The 21,850-nt window shown below is 37.2% G+C and overlaps 1 protein-coding gene across 10 annotated transcripts in view; it reads left to right on the forward strand.

The window, feature by feature from the left end:
• Positions 1-21,850, forward strand: part of PHF20L1 (PHD finger protein 20 like 1) — an 87,269-nt gene that overhangs the window by 30,819 nt on the left and 34,600 nt on the right. For 9 of the 10 annotated variants that reach the window (XM_047843009.1, XM_047843008.1, XM_047843010.1 and 6 more), the window contains 6 exons: positions 5,595-5,677; positions 9,215-9,467; positions 11,576-11,764; positions 12,007-12,213; positions 17,955-18,011; positions 19,203-19,310. In XM_047843009.1, the coding sequence (XP_047698965.1) occupies positions 5,595-5,677; positions 9,215-9,467; positions 11,576-11,764; positions 12,007-12,213; positions 17,955-18,011; positions 19,203-19,310 (897 nt within the window). Of the gene's footprint in view, positions 1-5,594; positions 7,755-9,214; positions 9,468-11,575; positions 11,765-12,006; positions 12,214-17,954; positions 18,012-19,202; positions 19,311-21,850 lie in introns of those variants that run through there. The other variant, XM_047843018.1, reaches the window with a different exon arrangement.

Here is a 21,850-nt window from a genome sequence, read left to right on the forward strand (position 1 = left end):
ACAGTCTCTGAGGTTCTAAATGTTACTACACAAACCTTCTTACTCTTGCCTGGGCTCATTAAAGATGGCAGCAAGTATGGCTGGAAAGATGGATGCTCCACTGAATTCAGGTCCTGAATCTGTATTCCCAAAGTAAAAGTACTTCTAGAAGTTTCTTACACTTTTCACCTTCAGGTTGGTTCCTAGAATCTCATCTTGTTTCTCGATGCCTGCCTTAATCTAGGAAGTGTAGGGTGTTAGGGCGCCGAGAACTCTGGCAGTCTTGGCGTGGTTAGTGGTCATGGGAAAAGCGTTGGAAGCAGGGTCAGTCATACCAGGGCCCCGTCACTTGCAGGGCCTGTTCAGCCTAGCGATTCTAGTCTTTCAAAGAAATTGTAAACATGTTTAATTTTTCTGAGTATATGTTAAAAGGAGAGTTAAGATACTTTTAATTATTCAATCGTATGTTCTTATTTTAAGGACAAAATGGTTTTTAGTGTCTTTGGCCTAATAAAGCTGTATAAACCTTTGTTGGCATTCTTTTAAATAATTTGAAGAAGCTTGGTTTCACTGTCAGATCGAAGAATACACGTCAATTAAACATTCTGACCATTTCCTGAAGAATAGAATCCCATTGAAAAGTGACTGCAGCTGAGGGTTCTTTAGAACCACTGTTTTATCGCAGTGTTCTTCTTAAGTGATTATGATTGGTTTCAACAGGTGAGAATATTTAGTCTTTCCATTTGTTATTATTTTTGTGCCTTTTGCTGATAAAGGATATTTTTTGGCCCCAGGACAGGAAATATTTCAAATCAATTCACCCATTCCACCCTTTCCTTAGAAACTGTTAGCTTCGGAGAAAGCCAGGATGTCATCCGGTGATTGTTGTTCCGATGGCAGCTTGAAACTTCAGTTTGGCCCTAGCAGAATGGAAAACTAGGGCTGCGTGCGCAGGGGGAAGAAGAGGAAAGCGCTTCCGGCTCCGGTGCTACCAAGACTAGAGCCACGCTCCCGCAGGGGCCAAGACCAGGGGCCAAGCCCGAGGGAGATGGACATGACCCTGACGCTGACGCTGACTCCCTCGGTGTGCCTGCCAGCTTACCAGCCTCGAGGGTTTTCCTGCAGTCTGGATAACCTGCTTTTAGTTTCGGGCAGCATATTCTTACATGTGCCTTCCTGAGAAGTTCAAGCCCGGCATTTAAAGAAATAAAAGAAGAAAATAGCTCAGTCCACAACAATGTGTTATTTACATGTGGCCTTGAAAAGACAATAGCAGGGAAAAAATCATTTTACCTTGTGTCTCAAGGAAGTTCTAATATTGGTTGCTTAGTAACACAAGGTGAAGGGACTTTGTCCTTACTTCCCCTTGGGAATCTCGAAAGAACAAGTGATAGTTTGGCAGCAGTAGAAAAGAGTAAGATTTCACGGATGTGAAGCCATTATGGTTTTTTTCCTTTACTTACTTTGAAAATTTGAATGTATGGTAATCCTTTTAATAGTTCATCTGTTTCTCTTTTCATGTTGCAATTATATCCTGCAAAAAGACAATAGATCTTATAAGACTATTTTCAACGGTTGAAACTCAGGCTTGCCTCTGTGTAGTACATTTCATTTGCAGACCATACAAAGAAATGAGAACAATACAAGATAGTGATTTTGTTATGGAGTTTTGGTGTGTTTTAAATTTATGAAGCTCACTTAACACGTGTCTGTCTCCCCCTTTGCTACTGAGAGGAATAGGGCTGTGGTCATGGCAGCATCTTAGCTGCTCTGATGTGTTTCCCCCCACTTTTTTTTTTTTTAAATCTTTTTTGAAGATTTTTTTTTTTTGAAATCTTTTCAAAATCTTTCTTTTTTTTTTTTTTTTTTTTTGAAATCTTTCTAGCTGGAAATAAGCAGATCAGCCACTGGATAAATTTAATTCCTGTCTTCATTCTTTCTGTTCACTTCCCGATGGTCCCACGCTATAGAGATTCTAAACGTGAATTCTGTTTAGGGGATGGTACAGGATGGCTTTTTTTGAAGTTTCCAAATAAGTACATACTGAAACGGTAGTGGCACGGTGTATAGATGTCCTTCCAGAGACTTGTTTTTCATTACGTGATATACCTTATTGATAGTTAATATACTTTATGCATACTGATTTAGAATTGACGATTTTACGGAGCGAGTCAAGAGCCCATGCTTTGGGACAAAGTTGCAAGCAGACTGACTGCAAGCAAATTTGAGTAGATTTTAAAATACAGATTGACAAGGGAGTGAAAGAAGAGACATCAGCAATTGGCACATGGTCTGATTCTACAACTGGTAGGAGTTCCTAGAATTTCAGCCAGCTGAAAGTTTGTGCAGCTTAAGGAACTTTACAAATAATTTGAAAAAACCCAGAGGTTGGAACGGGCCCGTACATGTTACTGATAATAATGTCAAGAATATTCGATTCTTTTTCCCACAGCAAGAATGTTGTGTTTGAATCCTCTGTCTGAATTCCCTGTGTTGGAATCCCTGGTTGAAAAGGAGAGCACAGATTTAACGACTTACTTTGTCCTTCCTGCCATTTGCCATCCCAGGGTTCTCTGGCCTCTGTTCTGTGCATTCCTATTAGCAGAGGCAGACAACTGTGATATTGCAGCTGAAGTACAGTATTGAGAAATTGCAACTTTGTGGGTGGGACTTAGGACTATTTGGTATTCTACTTGTATCTGATATTTGCGTAACATCTTGAAACTGAATAATGCATTCTGTTCAGATCGTTACAGATATGTTCTTCTGGAGATGGACCTGTTTAGTGATATATAATTAATAAGCATTTTCAAAGAAGTAAAACTAACTTCATTTGTATCTCTTTCCTTTCACTTAATTCTTCTCATTTTCTAAGGATATTGCATTTTTACCCAGAATATTCACAGGCCAGGAAAACAGATTTCGGACAGCCTCTTAAGGCAGCAGTAATCAGAGACCTTTCAGAGACTTTTATTTTTGTCCTCTTGTTTGTATCTGGTACCTCTTTTGTAAGATAGCATGTATACAAAGTGTGAAAAAGCTTTTTCTTGATCATATTTGAGGCATTTGAATTCACCGAATTCCAAGTATTGCAATTTTCTAATCCGATTTTGAGTAGTTTTTATTAAATGCGCCATTACTTTTTATAAGAACATTACAAAGCTTTATTTTTCCATCACAAACCATTAGATGGGAATTGCTTTTAATTAATTGGGTCTATAATATTCTAATTTAAATTTGCAAATATGCCTCAATTAGTTTCTTTTAAAACTTGTAGTACCTTATTTTTGTAATTTGAGATCTCTTCCATGTATTGATGAGATTTAAAAAATATTTCTACCACCTCTATGAAAGGAAACAAAATATAAGATACATTTAATAGATTGAATAGCCAAATATTTGTCCTGTTTGAGTAAACATTAGAAGTGGAAACTCTACTCATTTCCCTGCAAAAGAACTTGGTTCCCTAATTATTTTTCTTTTTATTTCAGTAGTATTGATTCTTAAAAATATTAGCTAGAGAAGAAAAACCTAATGAACATGGTTTTAAATGTTAAGGAAATACACCATGCTACATCTGTTTCAGTCATCTAAAACTATGTTCAGATGTGATATTAATATAATCAGGATTGAATCTATGGTTTGTAAGATTTTGATAAATAAAATTATTTCTATATTGGCTTTCCCCCCACCCCCGTTTAAATCTACATTTAATATCGTGTGAGCAAACTATATAGATTGTTATCTCAGACTGGACCAAATACATTTTTAATATCAGTCACTGATCTGTCAAAAGTCAAAATCATTGTGTAAAACAATAGAAATGGAAAGCCCCTTTTAGATTTTAAATTACAATTCTGGGTGCTGGATATTTAACTTTCTAGAAAAGGAAAGGTGCTTTTGGCCTAATTTAACACTTGCCTGTAGTACTGCTTTAAGGATACGTCTTTAATATTTGAATTCCTACTTAGATCACTTAGCATCTTCAAGATAGTTACCTGAAAAAGCCAAGAGATGTTGCCACGTGGATAGCTCAATGTTATGTGGCATCTGGGGGCACTTTTTCCCCCTCCTATTAACTACACTGTATAGACGGCTTCAGGAGTCTAGGTGGTATAATTGCTGCAGTAAGTTAACTGTTACGTTGCTGATTGTTAAACAGGCTTCCTTTGAAGCAGAGGTTTTGTGTAGCCAACTTTGTTTAAAAAAATTTTTTTTTTTAACATTTATTCATTTTTGAGATTGAGAGAGGCAGAGCATGAGCAGGGGAGGGCAGAGAGAGAGACACAGAATCTGAAGCAGGCTCCAGGCTCTGAGCTGTCAGCACAAGAGCCCAAGGCAGGGCTCGAACTCACAGACCGTGAGATCATGACCTGAGCTGAAGTCGGACACTCAACTGACTGAGCCAGCCAGGTGCCCCTTGTGTAGCCAACTTTGTAATGGTAGAAATGATTTTGGGGGCCCTTTTATGTGCCCAGTGGTCATAAGCAAAGACATACTTGTATTATACAAGCGTTATAAACTTGGCTATATTGACAGTGCTTGTCAGGTGCTTAGCAAAGAATCTTGACCAAGTAAATGCCTTTATTTATTTATTCATTCATTCATTCATTCATTCATGTATTAAAAAAAATTTTTTTTACATTTATTTATTTTTGATAGAGACAGCACAAGTGGGGGAGGGGCAGAGAGAGAAGGAGACAGAATTTGAAGCAGGCTCCAGGCTCCGAGCTGTTGGCACAGAGCCCGACGCGGGGCTCGAACCCACGAATGCAAGATCCTGATCTGAGCCAAAGTCGGATGCTTAACTGTCTGAGCCACCCAGGCGCCCCTAACTGCCTTTAATTTAGAAATTAAGACAGAGTTTTATTGTCTTATAAAGTTGATTTATATACTCTAGGTAAAATATTCTGTCCTCGAAAATTGAGAATTAGTGATACACATTGGAGAAAACTGGAATTCCTAAATTATTTCATAGTTTATAGAATGAGGCTCTATAATATTAAGTTGAATGTAGGAAGGACCTGCACTTTTTCCCCCATTAACATAGAACAGATCCATCAGTGTTTTTGGCACTTTTGCAAGAAGATAAGGTACAGCAGGGTATAGGGATGAACCCATAAAGCTTTGGTCAAAGGATCCATGTGGAAATAAAAATTGGGAGTCATGTGTTTAGCTAATAATATAACAACAACAAAGTCTTGTAGATGTTTGGAAGGATTTCTCAGATCTTGATGTTAAGTCTGTATTTCAGTTGTATAGACAAAGCCCATATTATGAGTATTAGTTAATCTAACCAATCTTCGGTTTCTAGACATTAAGTCGTAGAATTAAAATGTGTATGCGTATGTTTTTTTTAAGGATATCTTTAGGAGTAATTTTTTTTTTTTTTTTTTTTTTTTTTACAGAGAACTGATTATGTAAAAAACTCAAGTTCTGATTCAGTCCCTTGAGTCATTATAAAGGGTGTTCATGTTTTTGACAAGTAAACTTTATATTAAATCCTCTATATTAAAAAGGATGGGGGATTTCAACTGCTAACATTTGGGGGAAGTTGATTATATCAGAAGCCAGTATTTTTTCTAATAAGCAATTTCTGTACAATTTTTCTCAAGGTTTGTTGGCATCCAAAGCTGTTGGGGTGGATGGTGCTGAAAAAAAGGAAGACTTCAATGAAACGGCTCCAATGCTGGAGCAGGTATGAAAATGGTAGCATTTGATTTTTTTCAAGGTTCCCAACTGGAATGATCACGGAGCTATAGTATCCACGTAATTGAAATTGCCCTTTTGATTGGATATGGGAATAGGAAGCTAATTAATTGATGATATATTTTTAACTCTGCCTTCTCCGAGGTACGCAGATAAACTACAGACTTTGCTAGTGTTTGCTTTCGGTAGACTGGCATTAAAGCCTTTATCTCCAACATTTGAAGGCCTGGAGACGGGCATCCCAGGGTATAAGCTTCCAGCTGGATCACCTTTAACTAGCTTACAAAAAGACCCTTACACAAATACTTTTCATTTGTGAGTTACAACAGGGTTTTTGACATCTAATAAAGCTTCTTTTGTAAGAAGTTTCTTTTATATTGTAACAATTGGTGTTGTTAGACTGACTATGTGTTTTATGAATTGATCAATGAGCCATACATTTTTGCTAGGATGTATATTTTAATAACTACAAAAAAAAAAGAATTTTAAAAAACTATTAAGGGTCTGTCTTTAAACCACCTAATAGAGGAATTTAAAAGTGAAGGTTGCAGTTGCTAGATTTTGCCTTGGCTACCTTCAGATTCCCACAGTACCTGTACATAATGAACTGTGCATGCTTTTACATTCTCTAAGGGCTTAACTTCTTGGGCACTGTAAGACTATAAGAACACAGTAATAGCCATAACTGGATTTCCTTGGTTCTCCTGTTTTAAAATCTGAGCCTTAATGTAGTTTTAATATATCCTTTTTGTATTAATTTAATTTTCTTTATTAGTAGCGTAATAAAGAAGACTTTAAAATGAGTATCTTCTGCTCTTCTCTCTATGCGTTTTAAAAAATAGTCCAAATTTAATTGATATTGTATTGAGTTTTTCAGGGTTATTTTAGGCCTGATTTGATAACAGTGCATTGTTTTGGTGCCTCCATTAATGTTGTATGAAATCAATGGTCTTTTAAATTGATTAATATGTCAGCGAATCATACCTTCTGATTTTCTGTGATCATCAAGCGGTTAAGTCTCTGCCGTTATTGTCAGTATATCAACCAAATTTTAAGTGATTTTTTTTTTTTACTGTGTATTACTATATTCAACGTCCCATATATAACAATATTTTGTATTTTCACCACTGTTTATGGTATTCTCAGAATGCAATAAATCAGGGACTTGGTAATAAAATGTTTCTGGAAAATTCATTACAATGTCAATCTTTCATGATGCACAATCCTGCTGCGGTGAATGTGATTGTGAAGATTACTTCTTCTATGTGGAAATTAGTGGCGAGGGCAGGGCTCATTTCAGAGAGAAGTACAGAAAACAGCATTCGGAAATTGAGTTTATAAAAAAAAGAAAGACAAATTGAGTAACTCGGCTGTGTGTTTGCATCATTAAGGCATTTTGAGAGTCCTTGCCAGTTTTGTAACAAAGAGACCAACAGTCATTACTGAAAACTTTGTAAATTATTTTAGATTTTTAAGGAACATGATGCTGTTCCCTCATTTTTTGTCATTCAGATTGATATCATTGTGAAAATGTTTTGTAACCCAACAATTTTTATGCTGTTCGCCCTGCTTCAAAGTTAAAAAGCCGAGTTATAAAACTCTTAATTACAAGTGCTGGTATGAACGATAGACTTAAAGGAGAGGCATCGATTGTCACTAACCTCTGTTGTCTTAATGAGTAAAATCATGAATGTCACTCATGACATAGATTTATAACAGGCCTATAGCCAGAACTTACTGTGCTAATGGATTTTCTTTATTGACACTTAAAAAAAAAATCAAACTGTGGTCTTGAACCCCAATTCTCAGATATTAATTATAGATTATTTAATTGTATTAGGGAATTGTCATGTTATATTTACTTTTGGATAAAACCTGCATTAGATGCATAATTCAGTAAGTTTTTAAAAATGTTAATTTGTCCTTGTTTAGAAGTTAAGCACCTTATCAAGATACTAATTTCAGTTTTCAATCTTGTTTCATAACTTTGTAACTTGAGAGTAATGGATGCTGTAGTGATGTCTCTCACATATGTGAAGATGAACAATAAAATTGTTTATTTACAAGTAATGGCTCTAATTACTTTTCTGGCAACACCTTTTATGATAAGTTTAGGACTCCTTTCCATTTATGGAGTACTTTTTCAAACGATTAATCTGCACTTGTACACACGCATGATGAGTAAGTTCAAGACTAGAGATGATGACAACCGATTGAAGGGGATACTTGCCACCAGCCCTTTCTGTGGCGCGTCCAGCATGCCACCTGCAGAGCATCGCGAGGTGCTCTATCTACTTGGCACCAACTGTGCATCAGACTTGGAGCGCCTTGTCCGTTAGCGGGAGCAGAAAGCTGTCTGGTCCCCAGACGATGCTCTTTCATGTTCCAGAGAACCACAGACTGCTGACCTGATGGTCATCCCTCATAAAAGATAAGGAAGTAAAAAGGTTTCCTGGGGACAAGCATGCTGTTCATAGCGTTAGCAATTTAAGTCTGTAGAGAGGCCTATCTTAGCATAGATTACTTTTTAAAAGGGTATCTCCTATTTTGTTCTCAGGTCCGTGTATCAGAAAGAGATACAGCCCAGGCATTCCAACACCATAGATTGTAAATCCATCCAATGTGGCTATTCTCTGTTGTCTTTGGACACATTCACATAAATTTCTATATAATAGGGAGGAAATTATACTGCCAAATGAACCAAGATATCCTTTATGAAAGAACTGACAAAGTTCTAATTTTTTTTTAAAAGTATCAGTTGGCAGGAGGAAGGTAAAAATTCTCATCTAAGAATGCGACGTATTTTGTTTTTAAATCCAATGTTTTTAACTTACACTTGGTTTTACTCCTTGGTTTTTTTTGTTGTTGTTGTTGTTGCTTGTTTTGTATTGTTTTTTAGTCTTTTAACTCTGTACTGCTGGTGGCTTTGATTTCATGACGCACTATGCTTATGAAACTCTAGCTTTCAGCACTAAAATGAGTTAAAGATAATGTTTCGTTAATTTGGTCATTGTTTTCCTGTTGAGATCTTTCTTTAAAGGGAAGCTGTCTACTTAGACTTCTGCAGTCAACTTGATAAAGGAAATTGTTTTTTAACAAAACATCTAAAAGTCAGAAGCTTAAATGTATTCAGTTAAACGCATCTGAACAGTGGAAATGCTGTTTATTTACCTGTTATCGACGTAGTTGGTAATTAAGTTTCAAAAGAGGTGTATTTCAGTCTAATACCGTGAAAATATTTGTCCGTCAAGCTATCATTTTATATTCCGAAAATATGATGAATAATACAATTTTTTAAAAAAACCAAATGTAGACCAAAAGCCGACAGCATCCCTTTAAAGATAGCCTATTCAACTTTTAGTTAATAATTTGTGGGGTTCTTTTTGGTTTTTCATTTGTAATAGAAATGTTACATGTTGCTTAACAATGTTTTTGGATACTAAAGTTGCTTAACAATCAAAATAGAATACAAGAACAAAAATGAAGAAACCAAAATAAAAATATCAATTTTTTATTATTTATTCAGGCGATTTCACCTAAACCTCAAAGTCAGAAAAAAAATGAAGCTGACATTAGCAGTTCTGCCAACACTCAGAAACCTGCACTGTTATCCTCAACTTTGTCTTCAGGGAAGGCTCGCAGCAAGAAATGCAAACATGAATCTGGAGATTCTTCTGGGTGTATAAAACCCCCTAAATCACCACTTTCCCCAGAATTAATACAAGTCGAGGATTTGACGCTTGTATCTCAGCTTTCTTCTTCAGTGATAAATAAAACTAGTGAGCACAGATTTTTAAAAAATAGTTACTTATCCTATAAGATACATTAAAAACAGTTTGATTGTAGTTATATTGTATTTTTATGAAGTTGCTTTTTAAAAATTCAGACTTAAGTGGATCTGACAGGGAAGGCTTAAAACTATTTTCAGGGGCAAAAACCATATACATTTCTGACTGATTGACTGTACAGAGACTGTACATTTCATGGCGCAAATTCTGTAGTTTGACTCTCCTCGATTAGTAGTAATCCGAGCACAATGAGAGGCCTGATTCATTACAAAAAACCAAACCAAAACAAGGAGCTAGGAAGAGACTCACACTGAATGTTTTTCCTCAACTCCTAAGACTGTTCTCATGGGTAGATTTAGTTCTTGTTCCCAGTTGTCTGTAGCCCCCCGCGATAGGTTTTATTCATTCTTGTTCTGGGATTTGGAGTTCAGACTTCCGTGTATTCTTACTGAGGAAGGGAGAAGAACGCTTCCTTCATCTTATTTTTAAAGATTTTACTGTTTCAGTACCACTGATCTTTTAAGAGTTAACTTAGTCTTTTTAAAAATAGCCTTCCAACGTGGGTCTGCATATATAAACGGAGATTTGTATGGACCCTCTGCTCCTCCGGTTAGTTCCGTATTCTCAGTTAGAGACGGTTTGAAAAGCTGTGACCTGGGAAGTCGCTGGATAAAAGATACTTCCCTTCGGCAGTTCACACAAGCGAACTAGTATCCTGATTCGTAAGTGAAGACACATGTTCTTAGGAACTCTTCCATATCATGTTTTCTACAACAATTAAAAATGTTGGCATCGAGGAGACTTTCATCAGCCAAATATAGTCTCTTTCTCCCAATTCAGTTGCCGTATTTTCTACCAAACTGTATTTTTGAATTTTTGAGCAGGCGTTGGTATTTTTTTTTTTGTTTTGTTTTGGTTTTGTCCTTTTTAATAAATGGGTAGGGAGAATGGGAACAGAAAAACTCAGTCGTTTCCTCGTAAGCTTCATTTCATTTTGGCATTTACCACGAAATAACATAATGTTGTTAGTAGGCACCACAATGTCACGTGACATTGACAAGTATTTTATTTTGAAATGGTTTTATATTTTGGTATTATAGCCACAGTGTTACAGCAATTGAATTTTATTCTTTCATTCTTTTTTCAATTATCACCATGTCTTTTTTTTATTTTGATTTTTGTAATATGATTTTTAAGTACCCAAAGCATCAACCACTCTTATTTCCTCCTTCTCAGTTAACATGAGTATATTGGCCTGTGTAATCCTGTCTGTTCTAAATTCTTCAACATGTTTACATGCCCCGTAGAAAGAAGAAAACTAAAGGTTAAAAAAAAAAAAAACCCACAGATTTCCAAACTTTTGTGTTACCTAGCTAGAAGATGCTTAATTGACCCACCAAATTAGTTATTAAAAAAAAAATGAGGGCAAGAATGAACAGTGTTATATCTTAAAGTCCTCATTATTTGCCTATAATAAGTACTTAAAGTTGTTTGTGTTCAATTTTTTTTAATGAATCAGGCCCAAAATGTTTATAAAAATCCATTTGTGGGAACGAGGGTGGGATAAACTTAATGTACGTTAGTTTTATTTTGGCAAGTAAAGCACTGACTCTACAATGCATGTCAGATTTTTGTCACCTATGCCCCCTGCCTTTTTGTCCCTTAGAGTTTCTAGATTTGTAATATAGCTAAAGAGATCTATCTATCTATCTATCTATCTATATATATATATATATTTAATTTTGTTAAAAATCTCAGCTATACAGACTATTTTCCCAAAGGAAGAATGGCAACTAACACAATGATCTACAATTAGAGAATTAACTGTAGACTGTCACTTGGGAAACTACCTGAAATCCATGTTCCATGTTATTTTCTTTTGGTTCTAGTAGGCCTTAGACCTTAGAAGTTTTGATTAGCTTTTTGTGAATGAGGGCACAGTTTTTGCCTTTGATTACTTTTGGAACATGCCGTTCCTTGTGGATACCTAACACCATCAGAGGGCAGAATTTGAATCATTTTTCCCATTTATCTCCTTAAATATTATAAGATGATCCTGGCATGTATCTGCTTCGTGAACATTGAAGATCTTTTTCTAGGTTCTCCACAGCCTGTGAACCCCCCTAGACCTTTCAAGCATAGTGAGCGGAGAAGAAGATCTCAGCGCTTAGCCACCTTGCCCATGCCTGATGATTCCATAGAAAAGGTTTCTCCTCCCTCTCCAGCCACTGATGCGAGCATGTTCTCCATCAGTTCTCAGAATCAGCAAGAGTCTTCAGTACCAGAGGGTAATGTATATTGATTTCGTATAGAACCAAACATAAAAGAGATAAAGATTATTAAAATATTAAGAAGTTACTACTTTTTCCTTCTTCCGTCTTTTAGACTTAAAAGCACTTTGTTTACAAATATTTATTGAGTGCCCTTAGGTCAGGCGAGATTTGACGCAGATAACGTTTTACTCCACATTGATACTTACCGAGCCCGTCGACCTCTGTTAATATTCTGTTACATCCTTTATCTTGTGTAGTGCCCGATGTTGCACATTTGCCACTCCAGAAGCTGGGACCCTGTCTCCCTCTTGACTTAAGTCGTGCCTCAGAAGTTTCGGCACCGCCCGCCCCAGAGCCCGTTTGTCCTCATGAATGTCCCAGGCCAGAAAAGGAAGACGCACAGATGCTTACGAATCCCTCTTCCAGAGCGATAGCTGATGGAAAAGGAGCTCCAACAGCATCAGGTAAAAAAAAATAATAATAAAAATAAAGATTCATTTTATAAGGAGGTAGGCTTGCACTTAGAGGGCATAGACGCTCTGATGTTTGCTTCCGTGACTTTAACAAGTAATTCCTCTTCATAGATGCTCTTATGTAACGTCTACGGGAGAGAGGGTTTCACTTTAAAGTTCTTTTGTGCAATCATTTACCATCAGCCTCCCTGGACTGACTTCCTGTTTTGTCATTTTAATCTACTTCTTTCTCCTTGCTTCTTTCTTATATCCTGTTTTTGTTTTTAATTAAAAATAGGAATTGTTAGAGCTGACTATAATGACATAAGTTCTTGGGTTTGAAGCCAGAAAATACCTAATGGGATCGGTATTCAGGTTTAAGGGTTTGAATAGAATTTAGTATTTAAGAAACACGTGGCTTAAATTTAACTGTATACCTTAAATATAACCCCCTATTTGCAGGCACACTCTCCGTAATTTAAATGTCCTTTGTTACGAAGTCATCTGGGGAGCCTAATGTGCAAAAAGCAGCCAGTAACACATTTTGGGGACAGTTTTATGATACTGTAACCTATGATATGGCTACATTATTTTATTTGGAAGTCTTATAAGATTTTAGCCTCAACCAAAGAGTATATATGATTTAAAAAAGGCGAATACTAACTTCATATGTTCTTCTAGTAAATTACTAATTTGGAGATAGAGGGATGAAGGAAGTCGGAATTGAGCCAGTTCAGAGCTGGAGAAAAATGTAAGACTGTTTCTTGATCTGCAGCCCAGAGCATGAGGGCTGATTGTTTTAATAGCACCCGCCCTGGAGTCACTTTATCTACCAACTCATCAGATGAAGCAGAAAATAGAGCTTGCTCTTTCCTGGTGGTGGCGCGTATGAAAATAAAATGAAGTAACTTACCTTTTAGATTACTGCCTTTACCTTCTTTCAAAGTAAAAATGTAATATTAAATACACAGTTTTCTGCAGTTTGATTTTATCAATAAAGATTGAAGTCATTTTGTTTCTCTATTTTGTTTAAAAATTCCAGTGCCCAAATGTGAAGATTTATAGGTTTTGAAACATCTGTCATTTCCCAAGTCCCATCCATTGCCTTTTGACTTTTTTCCAAGCCCCTTCTATCCATAGGGTAATTTTTCTTTTCCCTTTTCCCACAAAATTCCTGAATTACCTTGACTCTCTGAGATATTTTTCCTGATGAAGGTCTTACACAGTTGGTTAATAATCTGGACTTTTTCGTGGTACTGAATATATGAAAAGTATGTTAAAGTTATAATCTATATCCATGGGGGAAATTATTTTCAGATGTGCCTTTGACGATATTTGTATTTTCTTTAAACATATACATATATATTCTAATCGTAACGTGACTGAAACGTAGACCAGTGTAAACAGCTGTATAATAATGAAGAGTGATTTTAGATTACATATCCTAAAATGTCAAAGTAGTGATGGCACATGAAGTGGAATCCTTGGTTGAAATGACTTTACTTCTAACCAGAGTGTTAGCCTCGTCTTTTGTTAGAATTTCTAGCTTATTTGTGGACTTACTGCTAATTACGACTGGGGTGTGGTTCTTGTTTCTCATAATAGTGTGCGGGGGGGGGGGGGGGGGGAAGGCATAATATTCTTCTCCTTTTTAAGAGTTAGAGATAACTTTGAGAAAATCAAAGTAGTAGGACAGTATCCTGGAAAAGTGAATGGTAGAGAGGAGCTGAGATTTGTAAGACGACGAATTTGTAGGTGCGTTGACGGGTGAGGATCTTCTGGGTGTGCCGACAGCTGGCAACCTTCATTGCTTAAATCAAGGAAGTGCATGGCTTAAATGTTAATTACTGAAAGGCCGTTTATTAGAGGGTTGAACGCAGTCACAGTATTCGAATGTGGCATGATGGGGGTTCTGATTTATTTCTGTTAACTTCTTGTAATTTTTTTATTTTTGGAGGAAGTAGTGAAATTCAGGTCGTATTCTAATTGGACGCCTTTTTATTAAAACTTTGTGAGCCTCTCTGACTTGCATTAACATTCTGAGTCATTGGCATGCTTTTCTCTCTTACCAGTTTTGTTTCCTACCTTCTTTCCACTGTTTTGCAGTCTTGTTGGACTTCTGTAGTCTTTCATGTAGAATCACAGTGACAGCTGTTTTTGTTTCTGTCGTGTTTTGTTGTTTTTTTAATATATGCATGTGTGCTTGGTTGGTTGGTTTCCATCTTCATTAATAAAAGGAAATTTTGTTACTTCCATAGCAAGCGTTATTTACTCGAACTTGAGTCAAAGACTTTTCCTGGGGTGTTTTTGTCAGATTGAAACTCTTGGGTTGTTGAAGAGGAGGAGGATGTTAGTCATAAGCCGGGAAATAGTTGAGCAGACTTAGATGTTTATTATTCATGCGTCCGAGGTACACACACTGTTGAGTTTCGCAGTCCTGGTAAAGGATTCATGAGATTATGCAAATTGTCACATACACCTGTTCTGAAAGGTTAAAACCTTTCACGGTAGAGATGAGGCGTTTGAGGCCATCCTTCTGCGTTCTTTCACGGGCGAGCGTGCCCACGTTCTGTCTAGTCTGGGTTAAGAGTGCTACTGCTGCCCACGTTACCAAAAAACACCAGCGGTACCCTGGTAAAAACCGATGCCTTTGTTCTCATTGACTATTAGAGTGCTGTATGTAGTGGAGCCGACCGGTTTTAGGTTAGGATGAGTCTTAGTTTTGTTGCCGCCTGGAAACGTTTGCTCATTTTCTCATTTATCTACCGAGTGTGTGTGTAGCAAATACTGAATTACTCCAGCCTCTTTAAGGAGTTCAATCAAAGATGTTGAAGCTCAGTGGACGGAAGGGTGAGCCAGTAATTACCACACAACCTCTGACGCGTGGGCCGCTTGCCTGTGCTGTGGTGCAGTGCTGGCACTTTAAATAGATGAGTTTTACTCCAGTGCCTTACCTCGACTTTGCATTTACTCTGTAAGAGACTTGGGGTTTTTTAAGTGTTTTTCAGTTTCTTCCCTTGTTATTTGATCTGTTTATTTATTTCAGAATTGGGCAAAACAAAACTACAGCCAGGGACCCCACAATCTGCTTCTACTCCCACACTAAATGTTCCCGGCCCCTATGGAGCCTGGGGTTTCCATGGAGAGGCTCAGGGATAGCCTCGTTTTCCAGCCAGAGGAATTACAGATACTCAGCCTCCTGGAAGGGGCTTGAGAAACCAGTGTGCGCCGCCGGGTTTTCCGTTGTGTGCGAGCAGACACGGTTCAGAGACCTACCTCCCCGAAGGGCCCTGTCTGTTTCCATTGCTCATATTTTCGGCTTTTGTAGTCTGTGTTAGACTCTCCTGTCATATTTTGTTTGAAGAGAATGTTGTGTTGAAAAAATTCAGCTTAAAAATCACACTTCAATAAATCGAAGGCCTCATTATTTGGCTCCCAAATTCCAGCACACGGGGAATCCAAGGATGAGGGAATGAACTTCTCATAAAACAGTTTTTTCTCTTGAATTCTAGAACAGATCAATTTTATTTGTCTATTTAGGTGTGTTTTTAGAAGTCCAGCCATCATTATTGCACGTATGAATATTTTAATATCTATGCATACATAAAATGTTGACATCCCTTTGTCAGTCCCTCAGTGTTACGTCTGAAATCATATCAGTTGAGAAATCTAAAGGTTTAGGAACCGCTGGAACATGTGAAAAGTGTACGTAGACCTGATCCTGCGGAGAGCACTGCTGTGTTTTGCCGGCCCGTGTTCCCGTGTTCCAGAGTGTTCTGGAGCAGACGCTCCCAGCCAGTGCATTTGTCCTCCCGAGTACCTGAGGGCTCCCACACACAGCCCCAGACACACAGGCAGCCCAGGAAGCAGTTTTCCTTTGAATCACCCTGGATTCAGTGCCCGGGATGGGGGAGACCTTCAAGGCAATAATCAAGATCAAGTGCTGCTCCCGAGCTTGCGTGTGCCATCACTGAGGACTGGGAAAGCTTCTTTCTCACTCTCGGTCTTGTAAATGTCTTATTATTTTCAACCAAAACGCATCAAACATGTAGACTTTTTATGGTGCGGTAATTAGTAGTTAATAAACAGTAATTATTTTTGTAAATTTTTTTTTTAAGTTTATTCATTTTTGAGAGAGAGAGAGAGAGCAAACACAAGCAGGGGCAGGAACAGAGAAAGGGGGACACAGAATCCGAAGCAGACTCCAGGCTCTGAGCTGTCAGCACAGAGCCCGATGTGGGGCTCGAACCCACGAACTGTGAGATCATGATCTGAGCCGAAGTCGGATGCTCAACCGACCGAGCCACCCAGGTGCCCCAATAAACAGTAATTATTAAAGGAAGTGATACATTTGTTCAGGAGTCTTGACAGTAAGGAAATTCACTTGTATTTCTCTTTGTGCTGATGTTCCTTTCATTTTTTTTCTTGTGAAAGATTTTTTGTTTTTTTGTCACAGAAACTATCAGTATTCTTAATTTAAAACTTATTAGAGTCTTATTAACATTTAATTCAATTTGAGTGGTATTTTTGTATTTCTATTAAGTTTTTAAATTGTATAAAATATTTGAAGTAAGGTGCTAGCTTTTTTTTTTTTTTTTTTTTTTTGATTCTGTATTGGAATGTCTTGAAAAATCAGCAGCTTTGTAAATGGCGATATTAAAGCACAATAGACCGAAATTGTATATTAAATGTACTATAAGATTTCTCTTAGATTAAGCTCAGATACACATAAGATATTAGCACTGGAAACGATTGAGTATTGAGTTGAGAAGCTTGCTTAAATGTCGGTGTGTCAGCTATACCATTATTGAGAGTACTGGTTGAAAAGATATTTTGGAATATTAGTTAATAGTACCCAAATCATTAAGGTTGAGTATTTTTAATGTGCAAATAGGCCTCTGTGTTTTCCTTTTAGAGAAAGACCAAAAATGATTTGTAAAATAATTGTTTTGGCTTTTATCATTACCTAACAACACGTTCATGATGGAGTTCAAAGGTACTAGCTTAGTTTAGGCAACAGAAGTTAAATATCAGTTTAAAAATTTTAAACAGATTTGTTGAAAACCACTATCCTTTAATAAGAAGTTTAATTTTTCCTCTGGATGACCTAAAGAGCATTCGTGTCATAATTGTCGCAGAAGCAGAAATGTTCCACGGACCTACCACTTGGGTGCATTTCAGCCTCAGGATTGCCAAAGGCTGTGATGCCAGAAGAGATCTTTACTGATTGCTCAGTGCATTCATCTGTCTTTTTAAATGTTTGAACCCATGTTCATGCTCTTTCTAAAAAGGATGTAGTCTTCAGTTATTACCCCACCGCAGAGGAGAAACTGAAAAAACAACAACAAAAAAAACCACTGATTATTATTAGTCAAACACTGGTCTAAACATCTTACAGATTTTGACTCACATAATACTGATAACGATGTGAGATAGTCATTCCTGTCTGGCGGAGAAGGAAACCGAAGCACAGACGAATTAAATGATTTGCTCAAGGCCAAGCAGTTAACAAATGGTGGAGCCAAGATTTTGACGTGGGTAGTATGAAGAAACAAAAATCATCCTTTGTGTATCAGTTTTGGGGAGCGAGAAGTCCCACCTCTTTGTTACTAGTTCAGGCAATAAAATAACGTAGACCCTTAGGAGCAAAGAGTCTTAAGTAGACTTCTGTGAGCACTTGTAATGTAAACTATTGTCCCCTACTTTTAACCGCTTCTGACTAAACTTAACGTATTTTTCCCCTAAACCTGCAGGACTATCGAAAACAGAAAAAAAAGTGAAATTGGAAGAAAAAAGCTCAACAGCATTTGGTATGAACAGAAAGTAATCTTTAAGCAAAAGACTGTAGATGGCTTGGCAGCGGGAGGACGTAGTCTGTCCCCTACTTTTTACCTGTTAGTGCTCCTTTAGGTGTCAGTGACCATCCGGGTTCGTATTTATCAGTGCTGGTCAGTTCCACATATGTATTTCTTAAACACGTATTTTCATAGTATTATGTGTATTTTTTGTTGACGGAGTCGAAGGCTTCCTCTGAGAATTTTGTGTTTCTGAACATCTTTGTAGGATGGCTCTTTAAAAATAAGCCACCGGCTAATATTGTTGGGACTTAGGGCATGGATGGTAAATTAAAAGAGTCATTTTTTTCAGACTTTCTTCTTTAACTGACCTTATAAAAACGTCAGTGAGTTTTCTGCTTTCTTTTCTGTCTTCTGTGCTATAATGAAACATTTTACAGTAATGGATGATAGTCTTAAATATTCTGTAGATTAGCCAGCTGGAGTTGGGTCCCTGAGAGTGGATTAAATATGTTTGATAAATTGTAGGCTACATCATTCTGATTTGGAACAGTAGTTGAGTATATGTGATGAGTCAGTTTTAAGTAGAATACCCTAGGATATTGCTTTCACATCCATTCCTTTAAAAAAAAAAAAAAAGTACACGTGAATGGGAAGAAGGGTATTTTAAACTTTGGGGGAAAAATCAGTTTAATTAAGTCAGTTTTTGCTCTGTGTTCCTAGCCTTCATTGTACACACTGGGAAGTATTGGAAGACTGAAGGAATTACTTACGGATCTAGTTTTTTATTTTTCCAAAGGAAAGAATTTCATTACGTTCTTTTTAAAATCTGATATATTTTCTCATTAAATTCTCCATGGAAATGCTGAGTCTCCTCAGTCAAGTCTTTCTTAAATTATGGAATTTCTTTCTTGCCACATCAGGGAACTGAGTATATTACTCATTTAAGATTTTAACTACTGTCTGTGTTAACTTCAAGGTGTCAGGAGTTGGGATTTCTCAACACTGCTAATGAAGACCCCCTCTTAGAGCCCAATAAGCTAATCAGGAGTTCCAGACCCATGACAGGAACAGTTTAATTGAATCCATCCACTGGGCAGGTGACTGGAATAGCTGATTAAAACATAAATGCTGCTTTTAGGTTAACCACAGAGCAACGACTCAAGATCAGTCACGATGGCTGACTTTCTCACTCCTGTCATGTAGGTAAGAGAAGAGAGAAGGATAAGGAAAGAAAAGAGAAGAAAGACAAAGATCACTACAAACCAAAACAGAAGAAGAAAAAGAAAAAGAAAAAGAAATCCAAGCAGCATGGTAAGTACGCTAAAATGGTGATTACTGTGTCTTAAAATTCTCAGATTCTGTCGCTTTTTCTGTGTTCTTCCACCAAAATGGAGATAGGACAAGATCCTCATGTTGTTGAGGACCTGGGAAGTCCCTGTAGATTGTCTTTGGCTTTTGCCAGTTTTGGAAATCTGTGACAGTGTTCACTGTAGTCTGTGAATTAGTCCATCTGTACACCAGTCGTCACAGCCGATGAGAGATTCTCATTTCCGGCATTATGGGGGACTAGATACCCTTGTCAAGTATGCTTCAGTATACTGAAGGAATTATTTCCAGTCGAGAATTACAATCCCTAGAATTAGCTTTCAAAAGTGAGGATTAAATAAAGCCATTTGTAGAAACAGTTGAAAAAATGATTTTTATTATCAATAGCCTGTCTCAAGGATATCTTCTTAATCCTGTACTTGAAGGCTGAAGGAAAATGATGACAAAGGAGGGTTTGAGATGTCGGAAGAAATGATAAGCAAAGAAAATGTAAATACGTGAATAAATCTGAACATTAATTATATAAATTATTTTGAGTTGTGGGCAGAAACAGCAAAATGTTAGAGAACAGAAATGTGTAGCAATGATAACAGCTTTTCAGTTGAGAGGGGCATATGTGTATTTCAGTGTTTTAAAGGTCTTGTTTTGGAAGAGGAAAAGAAAGAAATGTATTGCTTGAAGACTCCAGCAGGTTAAGTCTGCAGTGTAGAATTGCTAACATGAATACTAAAAGAATGGAAACATGGGGTATAACTTCCAGAGTAACAGTAAGAAAATGTAATGAAAAACCCATCCAAAGGAAGGTGATACAGAAAGAAAAACATCAAAGAAGAAAAATACAAATTACAAAGTAGAATAGTAGACATAAATCCGAATATATCCATAATTATAGTGAGAGAGATGATCGTAATTCATTTAAAAAATCCAGTTAAAGGTTATTTTTAACAGACCAATCTAAATACAGGAATAGAGAGGACAGCAATGTTGGGGGTGGGGGGAAAGCATGGGAAAAAATGTGAGCAAATACAAACCCAGAGGAAAGTTGGAGTAGATACATTCATGTCAAAGAAAATAGTCATTAAAGGAAAAATCATTTCTAGAGATAGGCGACTATGTAATGGGAAATGTTCAATTCACTTTATATCTTTCTAGATGTAAAATTTCCACATTTTATTACTGAATAAATTCATCATATCTCTCGTAGTAATTAATGAACAAAACTCAAAAGTATTCTGTAAGGAAAAGAAAGGTGGTGGCAGCACAGGTGACCTCACAGTCCCTGTCAGGGATGCTGAACTCAGCAGCTGCAGAGCAGAAGGGTTTTCTCAGTCGCCAGCATGTATTACAGATGACTGCCGACAGCCCTGAGCAGACGTCGGCGCTCTCTAGAGATGGGGTGACGCAGACTACGCTTTCTGACTGTGGTAGAGTTAAGTCAGTGTTAAAAAGATACCTAGAAAAACCTCGTATGTTTAGAAATCATGCCACACATTTTTAAATAATTCATGGATCAGAGAATGGTATCAGAAGGAAGGTGAGATGTTAAGAACTTATGAGATGATGAAATTATATATCGAAACTTGAGAATGTGGTTAAGATGGCACTTTTAGAAGAGTATGTATTGTCATAGATAGTTTTATTAGAAAAGAAGGCTGAAAGTCAACTAAGCCTTTAGCTTAAGAAGTTAGACATGAGCAGGTCCAAAAAAGGTACTAGTAAATAAACATTCGAGTAGAAATTAGTGAACTACAAATAAAATTCTAGAAAGAAATAAAAAATGCCAAAATTAATTGATTAAAAACTAATAGAATGAGCAAACCACTGGGAACACTGGTTAAGGAAGAAAGACAAAATGCACAAATAAGTGAGATTAGAAACCAAAGGGAATATAACTACAGATGTTCCAGACCTAAAACGAAGAAAATATAAACAACTTTATGCAGTGAACTTGAGAGGTGTCAACCTGAATAGTCCTCAAACCTGAAAAGAAATTTAATTCGTATTTTAAAATCTTGCCACAAAGAAAAAGCCCTGACCCAAAAAGTTTTGTTGCCAATTTTTACCAACTGTTAAAGGAATAGATTATTCCAAACTTACATAAATTATTTCAGAATTTAAAAAAAGAGAGAACATTCCTTTAGTAGGGAGAATAGTGTCCCTCGAAAATCTACGTCTAACTCTCGGTCCTTGTACCTGTGAATGTGACTGTATTTAGAAGTAAGATCTTGGGGCGCCTGGGTGGCGCAGTCGGTTAAGCGTCCGACTTCAGCCAGGTCACGATCTTGTGGTCCGTGAGTTCGAGCCCCGCGTCGGGCTCTGGGCTGATGGCTCAGAGCCTGGAGCCTGTTTCCGATTCTGTGTCTCCCTCTCTCTCTGCCCCTCCCCCGTTCATGCTCTGTCTCTCTCTGTCCCAAAAATAAATAAACATTGAAAAAAAAAAAAAAAAGAAGTAAGATCTCTGCCGATGTGATTAAGAATGAGATAGTCTGGGGGCGCCTGGGTGGCTCAGTCGGTTGAGCGTCCGA

Source organism: Prionailurus viverrinus, chromosome F2, assembly GCF_022837055.1.
Source record: "Prionailurus viverrinus isolate Anna chromosome F2, UM_Priviv_1.0, whole genome shotgun sequence".
NCBI classification, from domain to species: Eukaryota; Metazoa; Chordata; class Mammalia; order Carnivora; family Felidae; genus Prionailurus; species Prionailurus viverrinus.